The 22531-nt window shown below is 54.1% G+C and overlaps 1 protein-coding gene across 2 annotated transcripts in view; it reads left to right on the top strand.

Moving 5' to 3' along the window:
• Positions 1 to 21869, top strand: part of LOC144942353 (uncharacterized) — a 273147-nt gene extending 251278 nt beyond the window's left edge. For both annotated transcript variants that reach the window (XM_078869177.1, XM_078869176.1), the window contains exons 4-7: positions 6826 to 6906; positions 16603 to 16836; positions 18390 to 18569; positions 19495 to 21869. In XM_078869177.1, the coding sequence (XP_078725303.1) occupies positions 6826 to 6906; positions 16603 to 16836; positions 18390 to 18569; positions 19495 to 21825 (2826 nt within the window). In that variant the 3' untranslated portion in view covers positions 21826 to 21869. The remainder of the gene's footprint in view (positions 1 to 6825; positions 6907 to 16602; positions 16837 to 18389; positions 18570 to 19494) is intronic.
• Positions 21870 to 22531: the final 662 nt, after the last annotated feature.

The raw sequence follows: 22531 nt of genomic DNA, 5'->3' as shown, positions 1-22531 counted from the left end.
ACCCATGTGGAGGAGGAGGAGGTGGGGTGGGATGGGGTGGTGGGAGGGTTGAATTGGATCATTGGAGGGGTGGGTGGGTTGGTGTGTGTGTGTGGCTGGTGGGCGGATTAGTGAGTGAGTGTGCGCGTGTATGCACACTGTTGGCATCAGCACGCTGCTATAATCTGCTCAGTGTGATGTGCGTGCGCGCGTCTGTGTGCTGTGCGTGCCCCCACTTGTGTGTGTGTGGTGTGTGCCTCGAGCTGCCTGTGGGAGCCCAGCCTCTGAGCCGCTCAAACAAAAGTGCTCCTGGTGGACGGCTGCTGCTGCTGCGAGTGCTGGCTACGCGTGTGCTGCTTTCTGCTGCTGCTCGCTAGTTTGGTGGTTTTGGGGGGGAAGTTATTTTTTTCTTATTCTTCTCCGTCATCTGTCTTATCCCCCCCCACCACCACCACCACCACACCCCTCTCACCCCCATCCTTGCTTGAGTGTGCGTGTGTGCGCTGCTTGCGATCGCCGGAGAGAGTGAGGAGTGTCTGCCATCAACCACCGCCACTGCTGCCCGGAGTCGCATGCGCGCGTGTAGTTTAGAGGCCGACCAAAAACTGAATTTCTGGTTTCGGCCAAAAACGAAACCAGACCGAAAGTAAAACAAATACTTTCGACCGAAACCGAAAGTAAACCGAAATAAATGTTTTTATTTTCTCCTGAAACTGAAACTATGCCGAAAGAGGCCATTTTTCAACTTTTGGCGCCGAAACCGAAGCAGAATTTCGGTCTGCCTCTAACGAGATTCGAGCCGCCGGGTGACGGCAGTGCAGTGGGGCAGGCAGATGTCCGCAGGGTTGCGAGTGATAGCATCCCTTCTGTCGGTCCAGCTCTCACAGCTTATCCATTCATATTCTTAGGTTTTTTCGGTAAAGTCACGTAGGTAAAACATCAAAATTAATAAAAATAAAATAAAAATCACGACGTTTCGGAGGCAACACAAGTCTCCGTCATCCGGCTGTGACGGTCCCACCTGATGACGGAGACTTGTGTTGCCTCCGAAACGTCGTGATTTTTATTTTATTTTTATTAATTTTGATGTTTTACCTACGTGACTTTACCGAAAAAACCTAAGCATATGAATCCTTGCAGTCACGAAAGCTTCAAATCTAGAACTTATCCATTCACTTCGGATCTCAACGTTGGCAATCCAGCTTCTGGTGTTGAGGTCACGATGCAGGGGATGTTAGCATTCTCCTTAGCTGCGCGATTCATCGATTCGTTGTCGTCTTCATTTTGACATTGACACCTGTAATTCCTCGTTTTGACGCAGTAGTAGTAGATGATGCATTCCTGGACAGTGAACAACTATTTGCCCATAAATAACATAACGATAACGTTTGGCGACGGCCAGTTGTTGTTGTTCCGATAGACAGCCTCGAGCTTCCTCTCTCGCCCCCTTTTATCCTTCCTGCTGGGCCCAACCATGCCCTGGCCACGCCCCCCTTCTGGAACCATCTAGCTGGTTCTGGGAGTCACAAGCTGGATCCCTTCCACGACCCTTGGCCCACTTATTTTCCCTTCTACGACCCTTGCCCCAGATCTTCCCTTTGGTGGATGCACCCGTAATTACTTCCCCTAGTCGCCAGTTAGCGCTGCTACACTGCACACGTATCCCTCTATTTAAGAACAAAACAGGAGGATTTATCCACAAATCTGTCTGTCCGCCTGATGATGCTGGCTGTATTTACTGGCGCAACGTCGTTTTCGAATTGTGAATGTTGTGGATTTGTTCTCGAACACACCGGTGTGCTGAACTAGTAACGAATTGGCATGTTCAGTTTATGTGACAAACCTTACTAATTGGCTGTGTTGGGTGGTGGCGGGTTTAACGACACACATTTACATTTATGCCATTTAACCCAAAAAAAAATTCTTACGGACATCATGATCGAGTCTGAATTAACCACGCGCGTTTGCGGTGAACATTGCAATCAAACATGCTTTGATAATCTGCGCATTGTCTTTGCGAAGAGCACAGGGTCTAATACCAGTGGTGTCTTCCTGCGGTGGGGTGCTGGGGCACTGGGGGGGGGGGGGGCGTGGGGGGGCATGGGAGTGGGGAAATCGACAAGGCAGCCGTGCAGGACGTCCTGGGACATTTCTTCAGAGACTCTTGGGATGTGCAATGAATAGTTTCATTGACTCGGCAGCATATGTGTACACCAAAAAATAAAAAAAAGTGTATTGGCAAAAACTGCAAAGATGTGAAAGTCAAACATTGATCTGTGGTTTCTAGAGGAGGACAAGCCGTTAGCCTTTAATTTTATGCTGAAAGTATGGGACAGCGGGCCTTTTGTGGTTGTAGGGAAATGCATGTGCTATACCTCCAGCCCGTGAAACCCCGAGTTTGATTCCCGCTCACGGCCAACACAAGTGACGATTATTTGAACCAGTCCTGGGCCTCCCCTAGGCCCACTCACCTGCAATGGAGTACCTGGTTCAGTGGTGTGTAAACATCACCACTGGGGAGACAAAGGCGGCCGGGCGTGGTGCTGGCCACCCACCCACTCGCGTGCCATGCCGGCCTTCATCTGCCAAAGTGGGGAGATGTTATTGCCCTCGCCTGGTGTACAGGCGGTCGTGGGTTCGATCCCGACCCTGACTTCTGTATATTTGGAGTTTGCATGTTCTCGCTGTGGTCGCGTGAATTTTTCTCCAGGTCCTCCAGGTTTTCCCTCCACATTTATAAACATGCGTTTTGAGAATTTGGCCGCTTTAAATTTCCACATTGATAAGCCACTTCGTTGGGCTATCATTTGTGATAGCCAGGTAGCTACTGAAAAATAGCTATATAGCTCAGTGGGCCTTACCTGGTAAAATAGTTTATTTGAAAGGTGCTCGCTAACAGCACTTGCTTCAATAATCCGTTAAGGCTACATGGGGGATCTTTGTCTTTGTCCACCTACAGGGAGAAGCTACACGTGGAGCACTCTTGAGGCCCAGCGAGTGATAGATGCGATGCCCAACTTTTTGCCCAATTATTATCAAAGAAGCAACCCAGAAATCAATTGCTCACTTGTTACCTTTCATTATTAGAACAGGTATAACTACGTGTGTGTATGTATATTCATATCGGTCTGTGGCAAAGAGTTGCAATTGAAATCTGCTTTCTGTAAAAAAGAGAAAACCCTACTCATTCACCTGTCAAATCATAGCTACGGGGCAGTTTACTGCCGTAAGGAATTTTTCATCGCCCCCCCCCCGCCCCCACTCTGCAACTATCCCTCTCAATTGCGTCAGGCATCGTGATGTAGAATGGGGGGCGGGGGGGGTTCATTGAGCTCTTCGCGGCTTGCGATTGGATGCCGGAGGGGCTCCGGGCTGTCTGTGGGTTTAGCGTTGAGGCTGCACGGATGGACGACTTCCTCCTGCAGTGCAGCAGTAATGTACGAATTAAGTCTAAGGGGGGCGAGGGGCAGAGGTCGCAACCGGGTACCCGATACCCGGCTACCCGTTTGCGACCCTGGTGCGGCCGGGTACGGGTACGGGTAGCCGCACGTGACTCACCCCAACCAATGAGTGAGAAGGCCGTGAGTCACTGATGAGTCACCGTTTGTCACTCATTTCCTAACGTCTTGTCTCTTCTCACAATTCAAGTTCCTAGAATCAACCCACCCGCGCCTGCAACGTGGCTTCATCCCAGAGGTCGCAACCGGGTACCCGATACTCGTACCCTACCCGATACCCGGCTACCCGTACCCAGCCGGGTACGGGTACCCGTTTGCGACCCTGGTGCGGCCGGGTACGGGTACGGGTAAGGAATCAAAACCCGTTTGCGACCTCTGGCGAGGGGTGGACGAGGGAGGGGGGGGGGTATCCATGATATCCACCAAAATTCTCCCACATCTACGTACATGGGCGCTGTAATACGATAAAATCGTACACCCGCAAAATCACCCATCAGCGCTGTGGTCACAATCTAAGCGGACTGTGACGGAATCACCGATCTCGCTGAGAGAAGTCAACCAGATGAAGGGGCGTGGGGGGGGGGCGTTCCTGCCACATCATTACTCAATCCATGGATCGATTGGCAATTTAATCGACGCAGCGATTAACCCGCAGGTTATGATTAACCCCGGTATATTTGTTTATCGCGGCTCGACTGAGCGGAATGGATGCAATTAATCTCGTCTTAACGACCCGCAATGACCATGCATGGGGGGGCAAATCTCTGATCGGTGATTTTGTCGGGTGTACTGCTTTATCGTATTACAGAGCCACAGTGGCTAAGAGATGTTAACTACCTCGCCTGGTATGCAGTGAGGCCATTGGTTCCATACTGACTCTGACGCCTGTTGTATATGTGGAGTTTGCATCTCTCTCTCTGTTTCTCTCCCCGTGGTTGCGTGGGCTTTTCTCCGGGTGCTCCGTTTTTTTTTACCTTCCACATTTAGAATCCAAATCACGCTTTTGGAGTATTTTGGCTGCTGCTATACATTTCCAAGTGACAAGCCACTTCGTTGAGCTGTCGTTTGTGATAACCAGGTCGCTTCTGCAAAACAGCCATGTAGCTCAGCGGGCCTTGGCTGGTAAAAGAAAAAGTAGTCTTCTTGGTTCTTTCGGTAAAGTCACGTAGAAGGGAAGTAATAAAATAATAAAGATAAAACATAATGAAATCATTCTCACGACGTTTCGGCCACAACGCAAGCTGAGGACGGCTGCTTGCGTTGTGGCCGAAACGTCGTGAGAATTATTTTATTATGTTTTATTTTTATTATTTTATTATTTCCCTTCTACGTGACTTTACCGAAAGAACCAAGAAGATGAATCCCTGCAGTCAAGGAAAGCTTTAAATCTAAATATATGATCCATTGTGTGGACCCCTGTTGTGACCTTTGACCTGAACCGCACGTGTCATCGCATTGATTGGGCGCGTGCCCCCTGCTGGATCTGACGCCTCGTGACCGCGACCAGGCAGAAGCGTCATATTCCAACCTCGCTCCGCAGCACCCGGCAATCTCGAGATAGCAGCTCGTTCCTTGACGCCACTCCGATTCTCAACCTCACTGCTGTAACATCTCCACGTGATGATCGTAAGCCATGTAGGTAAAAAAATAATGAATAATAAAAGTTAAATAAAAAAATATTTAAAAAATCACGACGTTTCGGAGGCAACGCAAGCTTCCGTCTTGAGGTGGAACCGTCACAGCACGATTGCTGTATCAAGTAAAAAGAAATTCCAAGAGACCCGACCTTGTATATATACTGGTTGAGGGGGGAGGAACCAGGGTAGGCCCCTGGATCGGAGTTTTTTTATTATGGTAAGGTAAGGTTTTTCTTGGAATTTCTTTTTACTTGATACAGCAATCGTGCTGTGACGGTTCCACCTGAAGACGGAAGCTTGTGTTGCCTCCGAAACGTCGTGATTTTTTATTTTACTTTTATAAATTGGAATTTTTTACCTACGTGACTTTACCGAAAAAACCTAAGCGTATGAATCCTTGCAGTCACGAAAGCTTCAAATCTAGGATCATAAACCCCTTTGTTGACCTGTCGCTTGTGATGGCTAGGTTCGCTTCTGAGAAAAATGAGTTCACACCGCACGGGGCTTTTCCTCGGTAGGATGGGGATGGTTTAGTTTTGTTTGTATGTTTTTGTGTGATTTGTAGACCGTTCCTCCTCGACTTTGCACTCCGATCGTGTTCGCGCATTGTGTTTGTTGCTGTAACGTGCTGAACCCCGTGCCTCGACTGAACATCTGCGATGAAAAGAGCTTCATAGCTCATCGGATTTCTCCAATCAATATTCTGATATATATATATATATACGTACGTTTGACAACAGCGATTGGAGATCTACAGGCCGAAATTGGCATCTGAGGGTGGCGAAATATCGCGTCGTGGGGAAAATGCGTCACGTTGGCAGCACAGGGCGAACGCGAACGAAGAGATGGGCACGCGCGTGACATACCTCGCGGACTGCCAGACGCCTGCTGTGACAGGCCGCGTGCGAGTAGGGGGATGGCCCACACAGATTCTAGATTTGAAGCTTTCGTGACTGCAAGGATTCATATTCTTAGGTTTTTTTCGGTAAAGTCACGTAGGTAAAAAAAAAAATTAATAAAAGTAAAATAAAAATAAAATAAAAATCACGACGTTTCGGAGGCAACACAAGCTTCCGTCTTAACGGCGGAACCGTCACAGCACGATAGCTGCATCAAGTAATAGAATGCCCACACAGAGTCAGCTGTGACAAGGCGGAAGCTTTGTGTGTCAAAACCCAACTCTTCTTCATGGGAAAAGAGTAATTAGGGGGTGGGGGGGGAGGAGAAATTCGTTAAGATGGAGAACAATAATTTCAATCGAGCTGATGGCTGTGAATTCATCAGTCTGGCTTGGAAAAATGCGTTCTTTTTTTTTTACAACAACAACAAAAAGGTATTGGGATATGCTCGTCTCTGTGCACGTGATGTACCGACTGCTGTATAGTCCGATTGTCTGTGTGTATGTGTTGAACTTCTTTCGCACAGTACGTAGCCAACCTCGCTAATTATCGGAGGTGCCGGGGAAGGATAACAGACTTGGTGTGTGTGGGGGGGGGGGGAGCTGTTGTGTGTGTGCATGAATGGAGCTCAAATGTGTACCTGGTGCGGTGTGTAAACATCGCCACACGGGAGACAAAGGCGGCCGGGCGTGCACGGTGCTGGCCACCCGCTCTCCCGTTTGCCATGCCGGCCTTCATAGGTGCTCGCTAACAGCACTTGCCCCAACAGTGTGTGAAAGGCCACACAGGGGATCTTTGTCTTTATTGTGTATGTGTGTGTGCGTGGTATGACGGTCTCTGTGGGCTGTGCAGGTGATTCGAGTGGACAGCTTCAAACACCTGAGACACCTGGAGATTCTGCAACTCAACAAGAACCAGGTCCGACACATAGAGGTGAGAGACCACGTACATGCCCTGGGGTGCGAGGGGGGGGGGGTTCAGACGGGGGGAGGGGGGATGTATCTGCCCCGAACGCTTTCTAGAAGCAGTGAGCGTCAATTGCTCTCCGTACCTGGCCTGGATGTCCATCACCTAGTCGCAGAGGTCGCAACCGGGTACCCGATACCCGTACCCTACCCGATACCCGGCTACCCGTACCCGGCCGGGTACGGGTACGGGTACCCATTTGCGACCCTGGTGCGGCCGGGTACGGGTACGGGTAGGCCGTGAGTCACTGGTGAGTCACCGTTTGTCACTCATTTCCCAACGTCTTGTCTCTTCTCACAATTCAATTTCCTAGAATCAACCCACCCGCGCCTGCAACATGGCTTCATCCCAGAGGTCGCATTCGGGTACCCGTACCCGTATCCTACACCCGGCCGGGTACGGGTAGCCGGGTATCGGGTAGGGTACGAGTACCCGTTTTCCGGCCGGATGCGGGTACGGGTAAGGAATCAAAACCCGTTTGCGACCTCTGCCTAGTCGTGCTTGGCCTAAAACGAGCACCTGGTCCAGGGGATCGGCAACCCTGCGGCTCAGGAGCCGCTCGTGGTGGCTCTTCAAGTCAGGGGCGGGGAAACTTTTCTCTGCCAAGGGCCATTTGGATACTTGTGACATCATTCGCGGCCCATACACAATTATCAACTTTAAAATTAGCCCATTCTATTTTGTCAAATATTTCATTAACACACCCCTAATGCGATGGCTGGAACTGCTTCTCTTTGGCGAGGCGTGGTGATGTTAGCTGGTATTGATGATGTTGCTGCTGCTACTCGCAACTGCTTTTCCAGGTTTGCTCCTAGAGATTTATTGAATTTCGAGTCCCGCCTGCGGTTGCCTTGGCAGGGCCACACCAAATTGGCAGGGCCACACCAAATTGGCAGGGCCACACCAAATTGGCAGGGCCACACCAAATTGGCAGGGCCACACCAAATTGGCAGGGCCACACCAAATTGGCAGGGCCACACCAAATTGGCAGAGCCACACCAAATTGGCAGGGCCACACCAAATTGGCAGGGTCACACCAAATTGGCAGGGCCACACCAAATTGGCAGGGCCACACCAAATTGGCAGGGCCACACCAAATTGGCAGAGCCACACCAAATTGGCAGGGCCACACCAAATTGGCAGGGCCACACCAAATTGGCAGGGCCACACCAAATTGGCAGGGCCACACCAAATTGGCAGAGCCACACCAAATTGGCAGGGCCACACCAAATTGGCAGGGCCACACCAAATTGGCAGGGCCACACCAAATTGGCAGGGCCACACCAAATTGGCAGGGCCACACCAAATTGGCAGGGCCACACCAAATTGGCAGGGCCACACCAAATTGGCAGAGCCACACCAAATTGGCAGGGCCACACCAAATTGGCAGGGCCACACCAAATTGGCAGGGCCACACCAAATTGGCAGGGCCACACCAAATGTTATCGCGGGCCTCGTACGGCCCGCGGGCCGGACGTTCCCCACCCCTGCTGTAAGGGGTGCAGTGTGGCTCTTGAAATTCTCAACAACAACGAACAGAAGAAAGAAAAAAACGTCCTTTCTTGTTATTTTGGAATTCCGACCCCCCTGCCCAGGCCAATCGGTATCCCCGGTGCAGTCGCACCGCCTGCACATTCGATAGCTGCGCCGCTACGGGAGGTGATGGCTGGCAGAGGCAATGGGGTGGGGGGTGGGGGGTGCCCGGATCTCCGCTGCACCCCCTCAAACCGCGGTGCAGAAGGGCTGCGCGTCGTGCTAATGCCACGGGCGCTCCAGGCCACTTCCATCCGCAGTGTTCCGTGCCGGCTCGAGTGAATCGGTGCTCGCTAAGTGCACCCCCCCCCCCCGCCCGTCTCTGTCTAGGAGTCTACACGTGGAGTTGTCTCCTTTGTGTGGCCGTATAGATTTGTGAGATGTAACAACATCAACAACAACAAAAAAACAAAGATTCCCCCGAATAGCCTTCAGCAGGCCGTTTGGGGGGGGGGGGGGGCAAACGCTGTTGAGCGAGCGAGCACCTCTGATTGGCTACGTACGGTGCGAAAGAAGTTCAACGTACGTACGGTACACGATGGAGTGAGTGGGTGACCAACACCACGCCCGGCCGACCTTTGTCTCCCCACCGGCGATGTTTACACACCGCACCAGATACTGATTTGAGGCTGAGTCGACCTAGGAGAGGCCCAGCACAACGACACACGCACACACGCACACACGCACACACGCACACACGCGTGCAAGGTTGGCACGGCTGCTCCCTGTCTCTTTCCATGTAGCTTGGGCACAGCTGCCAGGGCACCGATGGGATGTGACAAGCGGAAACGCGCGGGTGTCTGAGGCCGCTGTTCAGAACCACGCTTAGCCAAGACGTGCACAAACAAAGGCACAGACCAAGATCCCCCATATAGCCTCTAACAGACTGTAGGGGGCAAGTGCTGCTCAGCGAGTGGCACCTATGAAGGCCGGCACTGTGGTACACGAGGGGGTGGGTGGCCAGCACAACGCCCGAACACCTTTGTCTCCCCTAGTGGTGATGTAAATGCACATCGCACTCGATGCTGATTTGAGGTTGAGTCGACCTATGGGAAGCCCAGGTCCGGTTCAGATAATCGTCACTGGTGTTGGCCATGAGCGGGAATCGAACCCGGTTTACCCGGGTTACCGGATTCGTAGTGCAGTGCGTTAATCGCTACACCACCGCTCCCCAATGCCAAAACCCTCCATTCGCCACTAAGTGACGGTGACTTCACCACGGCGCCTGTGCCAGGCCAGGTGCACTTTGAGGACACGTGAAGTGTCGAAGGCTCGCTGGCAGGAGGAGGTCTCGGGACAGACACTGCAGGTGCCATGGGTTGGCTGACTGAGATGACCGGTAGATGCACCACCAGCAGCTGTACCCCCCTACTGTGCCAGGCTAGGTGCAGGAGGTCTCGGGACAGACACTGCAAGTGCCATGGGTTGGCTGACTGGGATGACCGGTAGATGCACCACCACCAGCTGTACCCCCCTACTGTGCCAGGCTAGGTGCAGGAGGTCTTGGGACAGACACTGCAGGTGCCATGGGTTGGCTGACTGGGATGACCGGTAGATGCACCATCAGCTGTACCCCCTATTTTGCCATCTTGCTTGACTTTAGCCGCCTGGTGCTCCGTTCGTTTTTGTGAGCGTCTCTCCACTGCCCTCCTTTGGTATCACCACCACCATCACCGCCACCATCACCACGACCGCCACCACCGCCAGAAAGAAGAGATTAACCCTGTGATAAGACTCCAGAGCGGCGTTCTTCATTCAATTTCAGAGGAGGAGTTTGGGGGGGAGGGGGGGTTCCACATTCGCCGATGAGACATCATCAGTGTGAGCGAGGGCTGCCACTCATTTTGAAACCATTGTTGGGTTTTCACAGCGGCACGATGATGACGATGATGACGATGATGCTGGGGTGGTGTTTTCACTTTTTATGGATTGTCGGGGAGACTGCACGTCAGGGGCCCACACTAAAGGTCACCGCGGGGACGTTATTCATCGTGTCCACGCGCTCTCCAAATATTGAGTTCTCTACCGAATCCGAAAAAATAATGCATCTTCTTGTTATTTCGGTTTTGCCGACCCAATGGCTCTAGGGCAGTGGTGCCTCTAATTCTTCTTCTTATACCTGGCGGTGCATCTCGCCACCCGCTGGACTATTGTTGTTGTTGTCTTGCTGTGGTCTTGGACGGTTGTTGTTATTGTTGTTGTCGTCTTGGACTATTGTTGTTGTTGTTGTCTTGCTGTGGTCGTGGACTATTGTTGTTGTCTTGGTGTGGTATTGGATGGTTGTTGTTATTGTCGTCTTGGACTATTGTTGTTGTTGTTGTTGTCTTGCTGTGGTCGTGGACTATTGTTGTTGTTGTCTTTCTGTGGTCGTGGACTATTGTTGTTGTCTTGGTGTGGTCTTGGACGGTTGCTGTTATTGTTGTTGTCGTCTTGGACTATTGTTCTTGTTGTTGTCTTGCTGTGGTCGTGGACTATGGTTGTTGCACACGAGATGGCTGGCTTCCTTCCGTGCCTGCAGCGCGAGACACGGTGATATCGCTGGATTTGTGATTCCCTCGTGAAGGCACGCGGCACAAATGTGGTTAATAATGATGAAGTGCCGCACGCGCGCGTCCGTGGGGACTCTTGAGAATGGCTGAATATTGTTGATTTCAAAGAAAGAAATAAGTGAAAATGTTAATTGTGGATTGTTGCGCAGAAGTGAAGGATGCGCGTTTTATGTGTGGGCCGTCAAATTTGCGCGACAGCCCACACACACGCACAGTGGCAGATTCTAGACCGAATTCTGTCGCCCTGCTTCACTCCCCTCGTGTGCCCCCTTTCGGAGCTCGCGGTACGGAACTCGGGGTACGGAACTCGGGGTACGGAGCTCGGGGTACGGAACTCGAGGTACGGAACTCGGGGTACGGAGCTTGGGGTACGAAACTCGTGGTACGGAACTCGGGGTACGGAACTCGGGGTACGGAGCTCGGGGTACGGAACTCGAGGTACGGAACTCGGGGTACGGAGCTTGGGGTATGGAACTCGTGGTACGGAACTCGGGGTACGGAACTCGGGGTACGGAGCTCGGGGTACGGAACTCGAGGTACGGAACTCGGGGTACGGAGCTTGGGGTACGGAACTCGTGGTACGGAACTCGGGGTACGGAACTCGGGGTACGGAACTCGTGGTACGGAACTCGGGGTACGGAGCTCGGGGTACGGAACTCGAGGTACGGAACTCGGGGTACGGAGCTCGGGGTACGGAGCTCGGGGTACGGAACTCGGGGTACGGAGCTCGGGGTACGGAACTCGGAGTACGGAACTCGTGGTACGGAACTCGGGGTACGGAGCTCGGGGTACGGAACTCGGGGTACGGAGCTCGCGGTACGGAACTCGGGGTACGGAACTCGTGGTACGGAACTCGGGGTACGGAGCTCGGGGTACGGAACTCGAGGTACGGAACTCGGGGTACGGAGCTTGGGGTACGGAACTCGTGGTACGGAACTCGGGGTACGGAACTCGGGGTACGGAACTCGGGGTACGGAGCTCGGGGTACGGAACTCGGAGTACGGAACTCGTGGTACGGAACTCGGGGTACGGAGCTCGGGGTACGGAACTCGGGGTACGGAACTCAGGGTACGGAACTCGGGGTACGTAACTCGGGTGCAAAACTCGGGGTACGGAGCTTGATAGTTACGAATCGACGGCCTCAGCCCAGTCACCAGTGACGGAAGTAACAACAGCAGCAGCAGCAACAACAACAAGGAGGTCAACTCAGCCTCAAATGAGTACCTGGTGCAGCGACTGTGTAAACATCGCCACTGGGGAGACAAAGGCGGCCGGGCGTAGTGCTGGCCACCCACATTCCTCGCGTGCTGTGCCAGCCTTCATAGGTGCTGCTACTCGCTAACAGCACTTGCCCTAACAGTCTGCTAAAGGCTACACGGGGGGATATTTGCCTTGTAGTAAGCGCACACCCCGTGATGATCCTGGCACCGCTGAATCGCTGTGCGGAAACACGAAGCTACGTTGCACGCCCGCTGCGGGCTTGAGCGAGTGTGCTTTGGAATCCTCTTTTTGGCATTCATTCCCGCACCTCCGATTGGCACACCGCTACGGGGTACTCATGTGAGGGTCGATTCATGCACACACACACGCACAACAGCTGCCCCACACACACACACACCACGTTTGCTGTCCTTCCCCCGCACCTCCGATTCGCACGGTTGGCTACGTACGGTGCGAAAGAAGTTCAAAATACATTCGTACACAGACTCACAGAGTCACTCACATAGTCACTCACCCACACACTCACCCACCATCCCATTAGCATGGTTGGTTACGTACGGTGCGAAAGAAGTTCAAAATACATTCGTACACACACTCACATAGTCACTCACCCACACACTCACCCACCCTCCCATTAGCACGGTTGGCTACGTACGGTGCAAAAGAAGTTCTAAATACATTCGTACACACACTCACATAGTCACTCACCCACACACTCACCCACCCTCCCATTAGCACGTTTGGCTACTTACGGTGCGAAAGAAGTTCAACACACATGCGTGCGTGCCGGGCTCAGCCGATACCAGGGAGTTTCCCGAATATTTCCCTCTCAGCTGCTTTTGCACACATCACGGAATCACGGTCCACGCACGTCAACAACAACAACAACATCAAGCCGCCGTTCGCCACTAAGTGGCGGTGACACCAACACGACGCTTGTGTCAGGCTAGGTGCAGTCTGAGGTCTCGCTGACAGGAGGTCACGGAATAGGCTCGCGTTTTATGGGTTGGCTGTCTGAGATGACTGACACGCACACCACCACCACCAACACACCGGGCCGGGGTGATGGTTGTAGTGGGGATGGGTGGAGGTGGTGTGGCTGGTTGTGGAGGTTGTAGTGGTGGTGTGTTCACTGAATGGTATTGGTGGTGATGGCGGCTGTGGTGGTGTGGATGGAGTGGTGGTGGTGATGGTGTAGACGGAATGGTGGCAGTGATGGCACTGGGAGGAGATGGTGATGGTACTGGGTGGTGATGGTACTGGGTGGTAGTGGTGATAGTGGTGGTGGTGGTGTGGACGGAGTGGTGGTGGTGGTGGTACTGGGTGGTGGTGGTACTGGGTGGTAGTGGTGATAGTGGTGGTGGTGGTGGTGTGGACGGAGTGGTGGTGGTGGTGGTACTGGGTGGTGGTGGTACTGGGTGGTAGTGGTGATAGTGGTGGTGGTGGTGTGGACGGAGTGGGGGTGGTGGTGGTACTGGGTGGTGGTGGTTATAGTGGTGGTGTGGACGGAGTGGTGGTACTGGGTGGTGGTGGTGGTGATAGTGGTGGTGATAGGTGGTGGTGGTGGTGGTACTGGGTGGTGGTGGTATCGGTGTGGACGGAGTGGTGGTGGTGGTGGTGGTACTGAGTGGTGGTGGTGGTGGTGGTGGTGATAGTGGTGATAGTGGTGGTGGTGGTACTGGGTGGCGGTGGTGGTGGTGGTGTGGACGGAGTGGTGGTGGTGGTGGTACTGGGTGGTGGTGGTTGTGGTGGTGACAGTGGTGGTGATAGTGGTGGTGATGTGAACGGACTCGTGGTGGGGACTGGCCCAGCTCAAGGGTTAATCACCACCCACCCGGCAGAGAATTTAAATTATTCATGCGGCTGTTGTGTAAAAAATTACTCTTTAGCGAGAGCACACGGGAGACACGGTAAATAATTTAGCATTTTTATTAATTCTTAATACTTTTGCGGATTTCTTTTTTTGCTGTCATGTTTGTGAAAATAAAGGACACTAATTTATTTTAAAAACATTTTTAAATCACCGCTGTCATTGTTGGAATTGTTTTAACTTCTGCTTGCGGCCAGTGCGTCGCTCCCCGCCGGGTCCCTCGTGGTGCCCACTTGGGGCCCTGCCATCATCACGATCTGTCGCCGAATCATTGCCGCCACCCCTTGCAGAGGGCCCAGATTCCCCCGCGTCGTTCCACCTCAATTCCAAAATCCCATCTCTGTCTTTCCCCCTCTCTCTTGCTCGCTGTCTCTAACTCTCTCCTGGCACACTCGGCTCTTCCTGGCACCTCCAATTTTGAACAAATATATGTTTGCTAGCCTCTTGCCCGTCCAAGGACGGGTGTATTGCAGTAAATCTGAAACTTGCAAGCGAACAGCAGACCGCCACGTGATATTCATTGCATCAATTCGTGTGCAATTTGTTTCATTTGAAGGTTATAATCCCTTGTTCATCATGACATCCTTTTTACTTCGATGTCTCAACAGCGTTACGGAGATCGCGTGACGTCAGGGTTCTGCCTTTGTTTCAAGTTCATTTCATTTCAAGTTCATTTATTTATTAGGTATAGCCCTGTGAGCCATTCGGCTCTTGAATCGGGTGCAACCGCAACAAACAAAAAACAAAAACATCAACAACAAAAACATCTTAAAGTGAATATGTGACAAAGTGCAAACAGAAAATCCAAGAAAAGACAGCAAGTGAGTTGACGCCGAGGAGGGGGGAGGAGGCGCCTCGCCCCGCCATGTGGAGTGACGTCAGCCGCTAATTATTATGAATGGAGGGGGGGGGGATCCATTTGGAAGACGTCACCTGTTCATGATTATTAATGAGGGGGGCTGTTCGATGTGGAGTGACGTCACCTGCTCATGCTTATGAATAAGGGGGGAGGTTCTCCATGCGGAGTGACGTCACCCACTCATGATTATTAATGAGGGGGGCTGTTCGATGTGGAGTGACGTCACCTGCTCATACTTATGAATAAGGGGGGAGGTTCTCCATGCGGAGTGACGTCACCCACTCATGATTATTAATGAGGGGGGGGGGTCCATGTGGAGGACGTCACCTGTTCATGATTATCAATGAGGGGGGCTGGTCGACGTGAAGTGACGTCACGCGTGGGACACACAGACATTCTTGGGTAAATATAATATTAAATTATTAATCATAATCAACGTTTTTTGGTTTAGATCGCGTTATTTATAAATGTGTCATAACCCTCCACCACCCGACACGGCCAATCAGTAAAAAAGTGTCACGTTGACAAAAGACAAATAGTTCACTGCTTTAGCCCACCGGTGTGTTGAAGCGTGAAACCACAACATTTACAATTTGAGTAGTAGGACGTTTCGCTGGTAATTGCATCAACGTGACACTTTTTTACTGATTGGCCGTGTCGGGTGGTGGAGGGTTACGACACATTTATAAATAACGCGATCTAAACCCAAAAACGTTGATTATGAATAATATTGGTCGCGAAAGCCTACGTGTTAAACTGAGTAAATTATTAAGTTCGCACTCGCCACACACAAAGTTCTCGCCACAAATGCACCACCAATACCTTGCTGCTGATCTCGTCCAGGAGCATAAACCACCACCGTCACGCGACACTCCGGTCAACCTCGCAGCAGCGGCGGCGGCGGCGGTGGCGGCTTTTGGCTAAAGCCATCGGACAAAGTCGGTCGCTGGCGTCACGCGCTTTCAGATGCGCTTCGGCGGCCGTCTGGAACGCTCTTCCTTCCGACATTAGTAGACCACTGGTGCTGTGCACTGTTGAATCAAGACTGAAAACTCGTTTCTTTTTGTTTTTAGCTTGTCGTGCTTCTCCCCGCACCTTCGATTAGCGCGTTTGGCTACGCGCGGTGCGAAAGAAGTCCAACATACGTACGTACGGACCATGAATGGTGGTGACTCTGACGGGTGTGCCGAGAGGAAGGGATGACTTGGGTCAATCTGCTGAGCTGTAGCGTTAGAAGCGCTGTGCGTGCGCGTGTGTGTTCACTGCGAGCTCCCACCTCACTGTTCAACAAAGACAAAGAACCCCCGTGTAGCCTTCGACTGTAGGGGCTGTTAGCGAGCAGCACCTATGAAGGCCGGCACGGCAACACGAGGGGGTGGGTGGCCAACACCACGCCCGGCTGCCTTTGTCTCCCGAGTGGCGATGTTTACACACCGCGCCAGGTACTCATTTTGAGGCTGAGTCGACCTAGGGGAGGCCCAGGACCGGTTCAGATAATCGTCACTGGTGTTGGCCGTGAGCAGGAATCGAACCCGGGTCACCAGGTTCATAGCGCAACGCGCTAACCGCTACACCACCGCTCCCCCTACACACACACGCACACTCACAATTCGTCCTCCACCCACCCCCAGGTGGGCGCGTTCAATGGGCTGGCCAACCTCAACACGCTGGAGCTGTTCGACAACCGCCTCACCACCATCCCGATCGGCGCCTTCGAGTACCTGTCCAAGCTGCGCGAGCTCTGGCTGCGCAACAACCCGATCACCAGCGTGCCCTCCCTGGCCTTCAACCGCGTGCCCTCGCTCCGTCGCCTGGACCTCAGCGAGCTGCGCAAGCTCGATTTCATCTCCGAGGGCGCCTTTGAGGTGCCCGCGGGGGGAAGAGGGGTGGTGGGGGGGTGGTGGAGCGTGGGGGGACAAGGGGGGGTGGGCCTGGGGGGGGGCTAGGTCGACGAAAGTGGCAAGGCGATGACAGGCAGTCCTCGTTTTACGAACACCTCGACTTAGGAACACCCGCACTTTGGGGCCGTCCATAATGGCGTCACGTGATTTTGACCCCCCCCCCCCGCTGTCGTCACACGGCGTCGCAAAAAGTCAGACCCCCCCCCCCCCTCAAATATGACGTCACAAAGCTCTGCCCCCCCCCCCCCCCCGCCAAAAAAATAAAACATGCTTCAAATCGCTTTAAACTGTTGCCATTGTAGTGCGTATTTAATGTGGCGCTGCGCTCTGATGTTGCAGGAGAAAACATTTATTAAGTAGAACGTGTTGTCTATATTTATTTAAAGTTGCGCATTTTGATGTGACGTCACAATTTCTCAAACACCTCCCCCCCCCCTCGTCACACATCGTCACAAATGTCTGACCCACCCCCCCCCCCCCTCCCCTAGGTGCTTGACGTCATTTATGGGCAGCCCCTTACGAACACCCGCACTTACGAACTATCCACACTTACGAACCAGCTTCCATGATAAAATTTTAAACACTGACTTCAAACGCGACCTCTCGCTTGCAAATTGAACCGCGGCGCTATATTTTGTGCAGCCGAGCGGTGCGAATGAGTCCGACTCGTGCACGCAGTGGGTGTCTGCGTGGGCACTTCAATGCAGTCGACGACTACTCCGTGTTGCGACTTGCGAGCAGTTCGACTTACGAACGGGTCTCGGGAACGAGCCACGTTCGTAAGTCGGGGACCGGTCGTACATCCGCGTCTCGCTTTTAACGATGGGTATCCATCGTACCGGATATCCATTGCAATTTACTTAATTACAACGTGTTTATCATATTTGTATTTTTGTATTTTAAGTTTGTATATTACGGCTAATTCACATTTGACATTTCACATTTTATATGGTCTACTTATTATTAATTTTATATACTTTAGCCCGTTAGTATTAGTTATACTTTGTAACGTTAGTATAGTTAGACTTCATATCGCTTATTTAAGTTTTTAAGATTCCTAAATGTTGCATGTATGCACCTTCCGGCCACAGTAAATTCCGTATGAATAAAAAGTGTGCTGTACTTGCCCAGTCCCCCCCCCCCCTCTCCAACCATTATATAAACGGAGTGGTAGCTCCTGCAATCTCTCATTTACTTGATACAGCTGTCGTGGCTGTGACGATTCCACCTGAAGACGGAAGCTTGTGTTGCCTCCGAAACGTCGTGAATTTTTATTTTACTTTTACTTTTATTAATTTTAATGTTTCACCTACGTGACTTTACCGAAAAAACCTAAGAGTATGAATCCTTGCAGTCACGAAAGCTTCAAATCTAGAATTATGTGCAAACTGTCATGGCGATTAAAACCGTTTCTGATTCTGATTCTGACATAAAACCCCACCCCTCTGGAACTTGTTGTTGTTGTTGTTGTTGTCTTTGCTCGTGCCGCGTTTGCCACATCCTTCAACCCCCCACAGGGTCTCAGCAACCTGCGGCACCTGAACCTGGGCATGTGCATGCTGCGTGAGGTGCCCAACCTCTCGTCGCTGGGGCGGCTCGAGGAGCTGGAACTGTCCGGCAACCGCCTTGAGCAGGTCAAGTCGGGCTCCTTCCTGGGCCTCTCCAACCTCAAGAAGCTGTGGCTCATGCATTCGCAGGTAACGGGCTCGAAGGGCTCACCCGGTGCCATTAAACCCGCCGGCACCCGACACAGCCCAATTAGAAAAGGTTCATAAAGTCACGTAGAAGGAAAATGATAAAATAATAAAAATGAAACGTAATATTATTTTATCATTTTCCTTCTACGTGACCTTACCGAAAGAACCAAGAAGATGAATCCCTGCAGTCACGAAGGCTTTAAATCGAAAAAGGTTCATACTTAATTTGGAGCTTTCGTGACTGCAGGAATTACTCTTTGGTTCTTTCGGTAAAGTCACGTATAAAGAGAAAGTAATAAATTAAATACTAGCATACGACGTTTCGATTGCGACACAAACAATCATCATCAGGTATAAATGAAATAGAAACACAAATCTAGTATACTTAGAAATGTAATGTAATACAACAGAGCGTCGGATAACATAAGGCCTCGACACAGAGGCGTGGTTTCTCTATGTGCCTATGTATGTCTCTCTCTCTCTATGTATCTCTGTCATATCTGTCTCTGCTTATATGTCTGTCTATATGTCTCTGGTTCTGTGTTTTATCTCTCTCTCAAATTTAGCATTCTCAGGAAGAACGTAATCAATCAGGTAGGGTGTTGACTAAAAATAAGAAATAGTTTAGTTCAGATTTACTCACCAGCTTATTCCCAAATCGTCGTATCTTGGGACCGGCGTGTCACGTCGAAATGAAATCCATTCGTGAACTCGCATCCCCCGTGACATCGTCACCGGGGGAACCGTTGACGGCGGTTTGTTGATGACGCAGACGCCACCGCCGCCACGTAATAATCCACTGGCCTCTGCTCGCAGTCTCAAATCGTTGTTGTGGTAAAGCGAAAGACCTGTTTGGTTTCAGTTTCGACCTCTGCCGACGTCCGCTTGCACCCCCCTCCCTCCGCAACCCCCCGAAACCGCCCAGGTGCGCCTGATCGAGCGCAACGCCTTCGACGACCTGCGCTCGCTGCAGGAGCTCAACCTGGCGCACAACAGCCTCACGTCGCTTCCGCACGACCTCTTCACGCCGCTGCCGTCGCTGCAGCGCGTCCACCTGCACCACAACCCGTGGAACTGCGACTGCGACGTCCTCTGGCTCAGCTGGTGGCTCAAGGAGAACGTGCCCACCAACACGACGTGCTGCGCCCGCTGCCACTCGCCGCCGCGCCTGCGCACGCGCTACATCGGCGAGCTCGACCAGAGCCACTTCGTGTGCTACGCGCCGGTCATCGTCGAGGCGCCCCTCGACCAGAACGTGACCGAGGGCAGCGCCGCCGAGCTCAAGTGCCGCGCCTCCTCCACGACGTCGGTGAGCTGGATCACGCCCAACGGCACCATGATGACGCACGGCTCGTACCGCGTGCGCATCCTGGTGCTCAACGACGGCACGCTCAACTTCACCAACGTCACCGTGCAGGACACGGGCCTCTACACGTGCCTCGTGAGCAACTCGGCGGGAAACACGACGGCGTCGGCCACGCTCAACGTCAGCTCGTCGTCGGCGCAGCAGGCGGCCGGCGGGCCCGGCGGCGAGGGCTCGAGCACGTCGTACTTCACCACGGTCACCGTGGAGACGAGCGAAACGAGCAACGAGGAGGGAGGAGGAGGAGGAGGCGGCGGCGGCGGAGGAGGTGGTGGTGGAGGTGCGGGTGGTGGCGGTGGTCCGGGCGGCGTAGGAGTGGCGCAAGCGGGCGGCGATGACGGCGCTGGTGGCGGTGGCGGCGGCGGTGGCGACGGTGTCGGGGGCGGTGGTGGCGGAGGTGGCGGGGGCGGCGGCGGAGGTAGCGGTGGTGGCGGCTCCCGTTCGGAAGGGGAGAGAGTCGGCGCCGGCGGTGGCGTTCGGTTCGGGGCGGGAGTCGGCGTAGGCCGGAGCGCGCCCAACGGCAAGCTGGGCCCCACCCCGTCGAGCCACTGGAACAACAGCCTGGTGGTGGTCACCTCCTCCACGCCGGCGTCGGCCAGGAGTCGCCCCGTGGGCGTCGAATTTGCCGGCACGCGGGCGCCCGACCGGGGCTACACGGTGCCCATCTCCGACGGCGGCGGCGGCGGGGGCGGCGGCGGCGGAGACCCCTCGTCGACCATGGCCGGGCTCGACGAGGTGATGAAGACGACCAAAATCATCATCGGCTGCTTCGTGGCCATCACGCTCATGGCGGCGGTGATGCTCATCGTGTTCTACAAGATGCGCAAGCAGCACCATCACCACCACCACCAGCAGCAGCAGCACCATCACCACCACCAGCACAGCCAGCAGCAGCACCACTCGCTCCAGCAGCAGCAGCAGCACCACCACCACCACCACGGCCTGGCCGCGCACCTCCACCACCACGGCGGCGGTGTCTCGGGCGGAGGCGGCGGCTCCGGTGGGCCCCTGCACCTGGGCGGAGGAGGCGGCGGAGGCGGCGGCGGCGTCGGCCTCCACCTGCACCACCACCTGCACCACGGCGGGCGGCACGCGCCGTCGCGCGCCATCGAGGTGATCAGCGTGGACGACGAGCTGGTGACGGGCGCCACCCTGGGCGAGGGCCTCATGATCCCCCCTCCTCCTCCCGCGCCTCCCCCGCCCCCTCCGCCCCCTCCTCCTCCTCCTCAGCCGCCGGCGCCTCCTGCCGCCCCGTCGGTTCCCGGAGCGCCGGTGCCCGCCCCGTCATTTCCGCCGATCCTTCCCACTCTTCAGCAGCAGCAGCAGATGCAGCAGCAGCAGCAGATGCAACAGCAGCAGCAGATGCAGCAGCAGATGCAGCAGCAGCAGCAAATGCAGCAGCAGATGCAGCAGCAGCAGATGCAGCAGCAGCAGCATCATCAGCAGCAGCATCAGCATCAGCAGCAGAGTCCTCCTCCGCAGCACATGCAGCAGGCCGATGGTGATGCCGAGCGCCAGCTCATGTTGCTCAAGAGCAACCACCACCAGCAGCAGCAGCAGCAGCTGCACCACCAGCAGAGTCTGCTCGACTGTGAGAACCACAACGACGGGGGCACCGCTGGGCTCGGAGGAATCGTCGGCGGACTCGGGGGGGATGGCGGAGGCATCATCCTGGACGATCCCTTCTCCAAGATGACGCAGAGCCTCGGCATGGCCCTGCAGGCCATAGGCGGGGAGCACGAGGGCCACCTCCTGGCGGGGTTGAACAACAACACCATGGTCGGGGTCATGACCCCACCACAGGGGCCCCTGGGCGCGCTGCACTGCTCGCTGCACGAGCCGCTGCTCATCCGCACCAACTCCAAGGACAACATTCAGGAGACGCAGATATAGGTGGATTCGCTCGGTGTGTACGACTGGTAGGGGGGGGGGGGTGCGGAAGGAGGTGGGGTGGTGGCAGGGAAAAAGGGGGTCAGCCGTGGGTAGCCGAGTCTCTGTGACGTTGGAGCGAGACTCCGCGGATTGGTTGGAGCGAGACTCCGCGGATTGGTTGGAGCGAGACTCCGCGGATTGGTTGGAGCGAGACTCCGCGGATTGGTTGGAGCGAGACTCCGCGGATTGGTTGGAGCGAGACTCCGCGGATTGGTTGGAGCGAGACTCCGCGGATTGGTTGGAGCGAGACTCCGCGTGGGGCGCGCGTGGCTCCAGGGGAGTCGGCGCTTGTCTTTGTCGGCTCGCATCTCTGCGCAGATGAGAAACTCTCCAAAGCCACCCACCCCACCCACCCCACCCACTCCACCCATCCCACCCATCCACCACACCCACCCCACCCATCCCACCCATCCCACCCACCCCACCCATCCCACCCACCCCACCCACCCACCCACCCCACCCATTCCACCCCACCCATCCCGCTACCCCCAAGAAGTTTGTCTCAACCTCTGTTCGACTTTCACAGTGGCTTCAACAACGGAGAGCCCCCTTTGTCGAGCCCCCCCCCCACTCCCCCCCCCCACTCCCCTTGGGGGGGTGGGGGGGGGCTGTGAGTGAATGCGGTCATCGCCGTAGACTTCCGTAAAAGTTCGCTCCTTCAAAGCGA

This window comes from Lampetra fluviatilis, chromosome 27 (genome assembly GCF_964198595.1).
Source record: "Lampetra fluviatilis chromosome 27, kcLamFluv1.1, whole genome shotgun sequence".
NCBI lineage: Eukaryota > Metazoa > Chordata > Hyperoartia > Petromyzontiformes > Petromyzontidae > Lampetra > Lampetra fluviatilis.
Note: the sequence above shows the minus strand (reverse complement) of the source record. Positions and strands in the feature narration are given on the sequence as shown.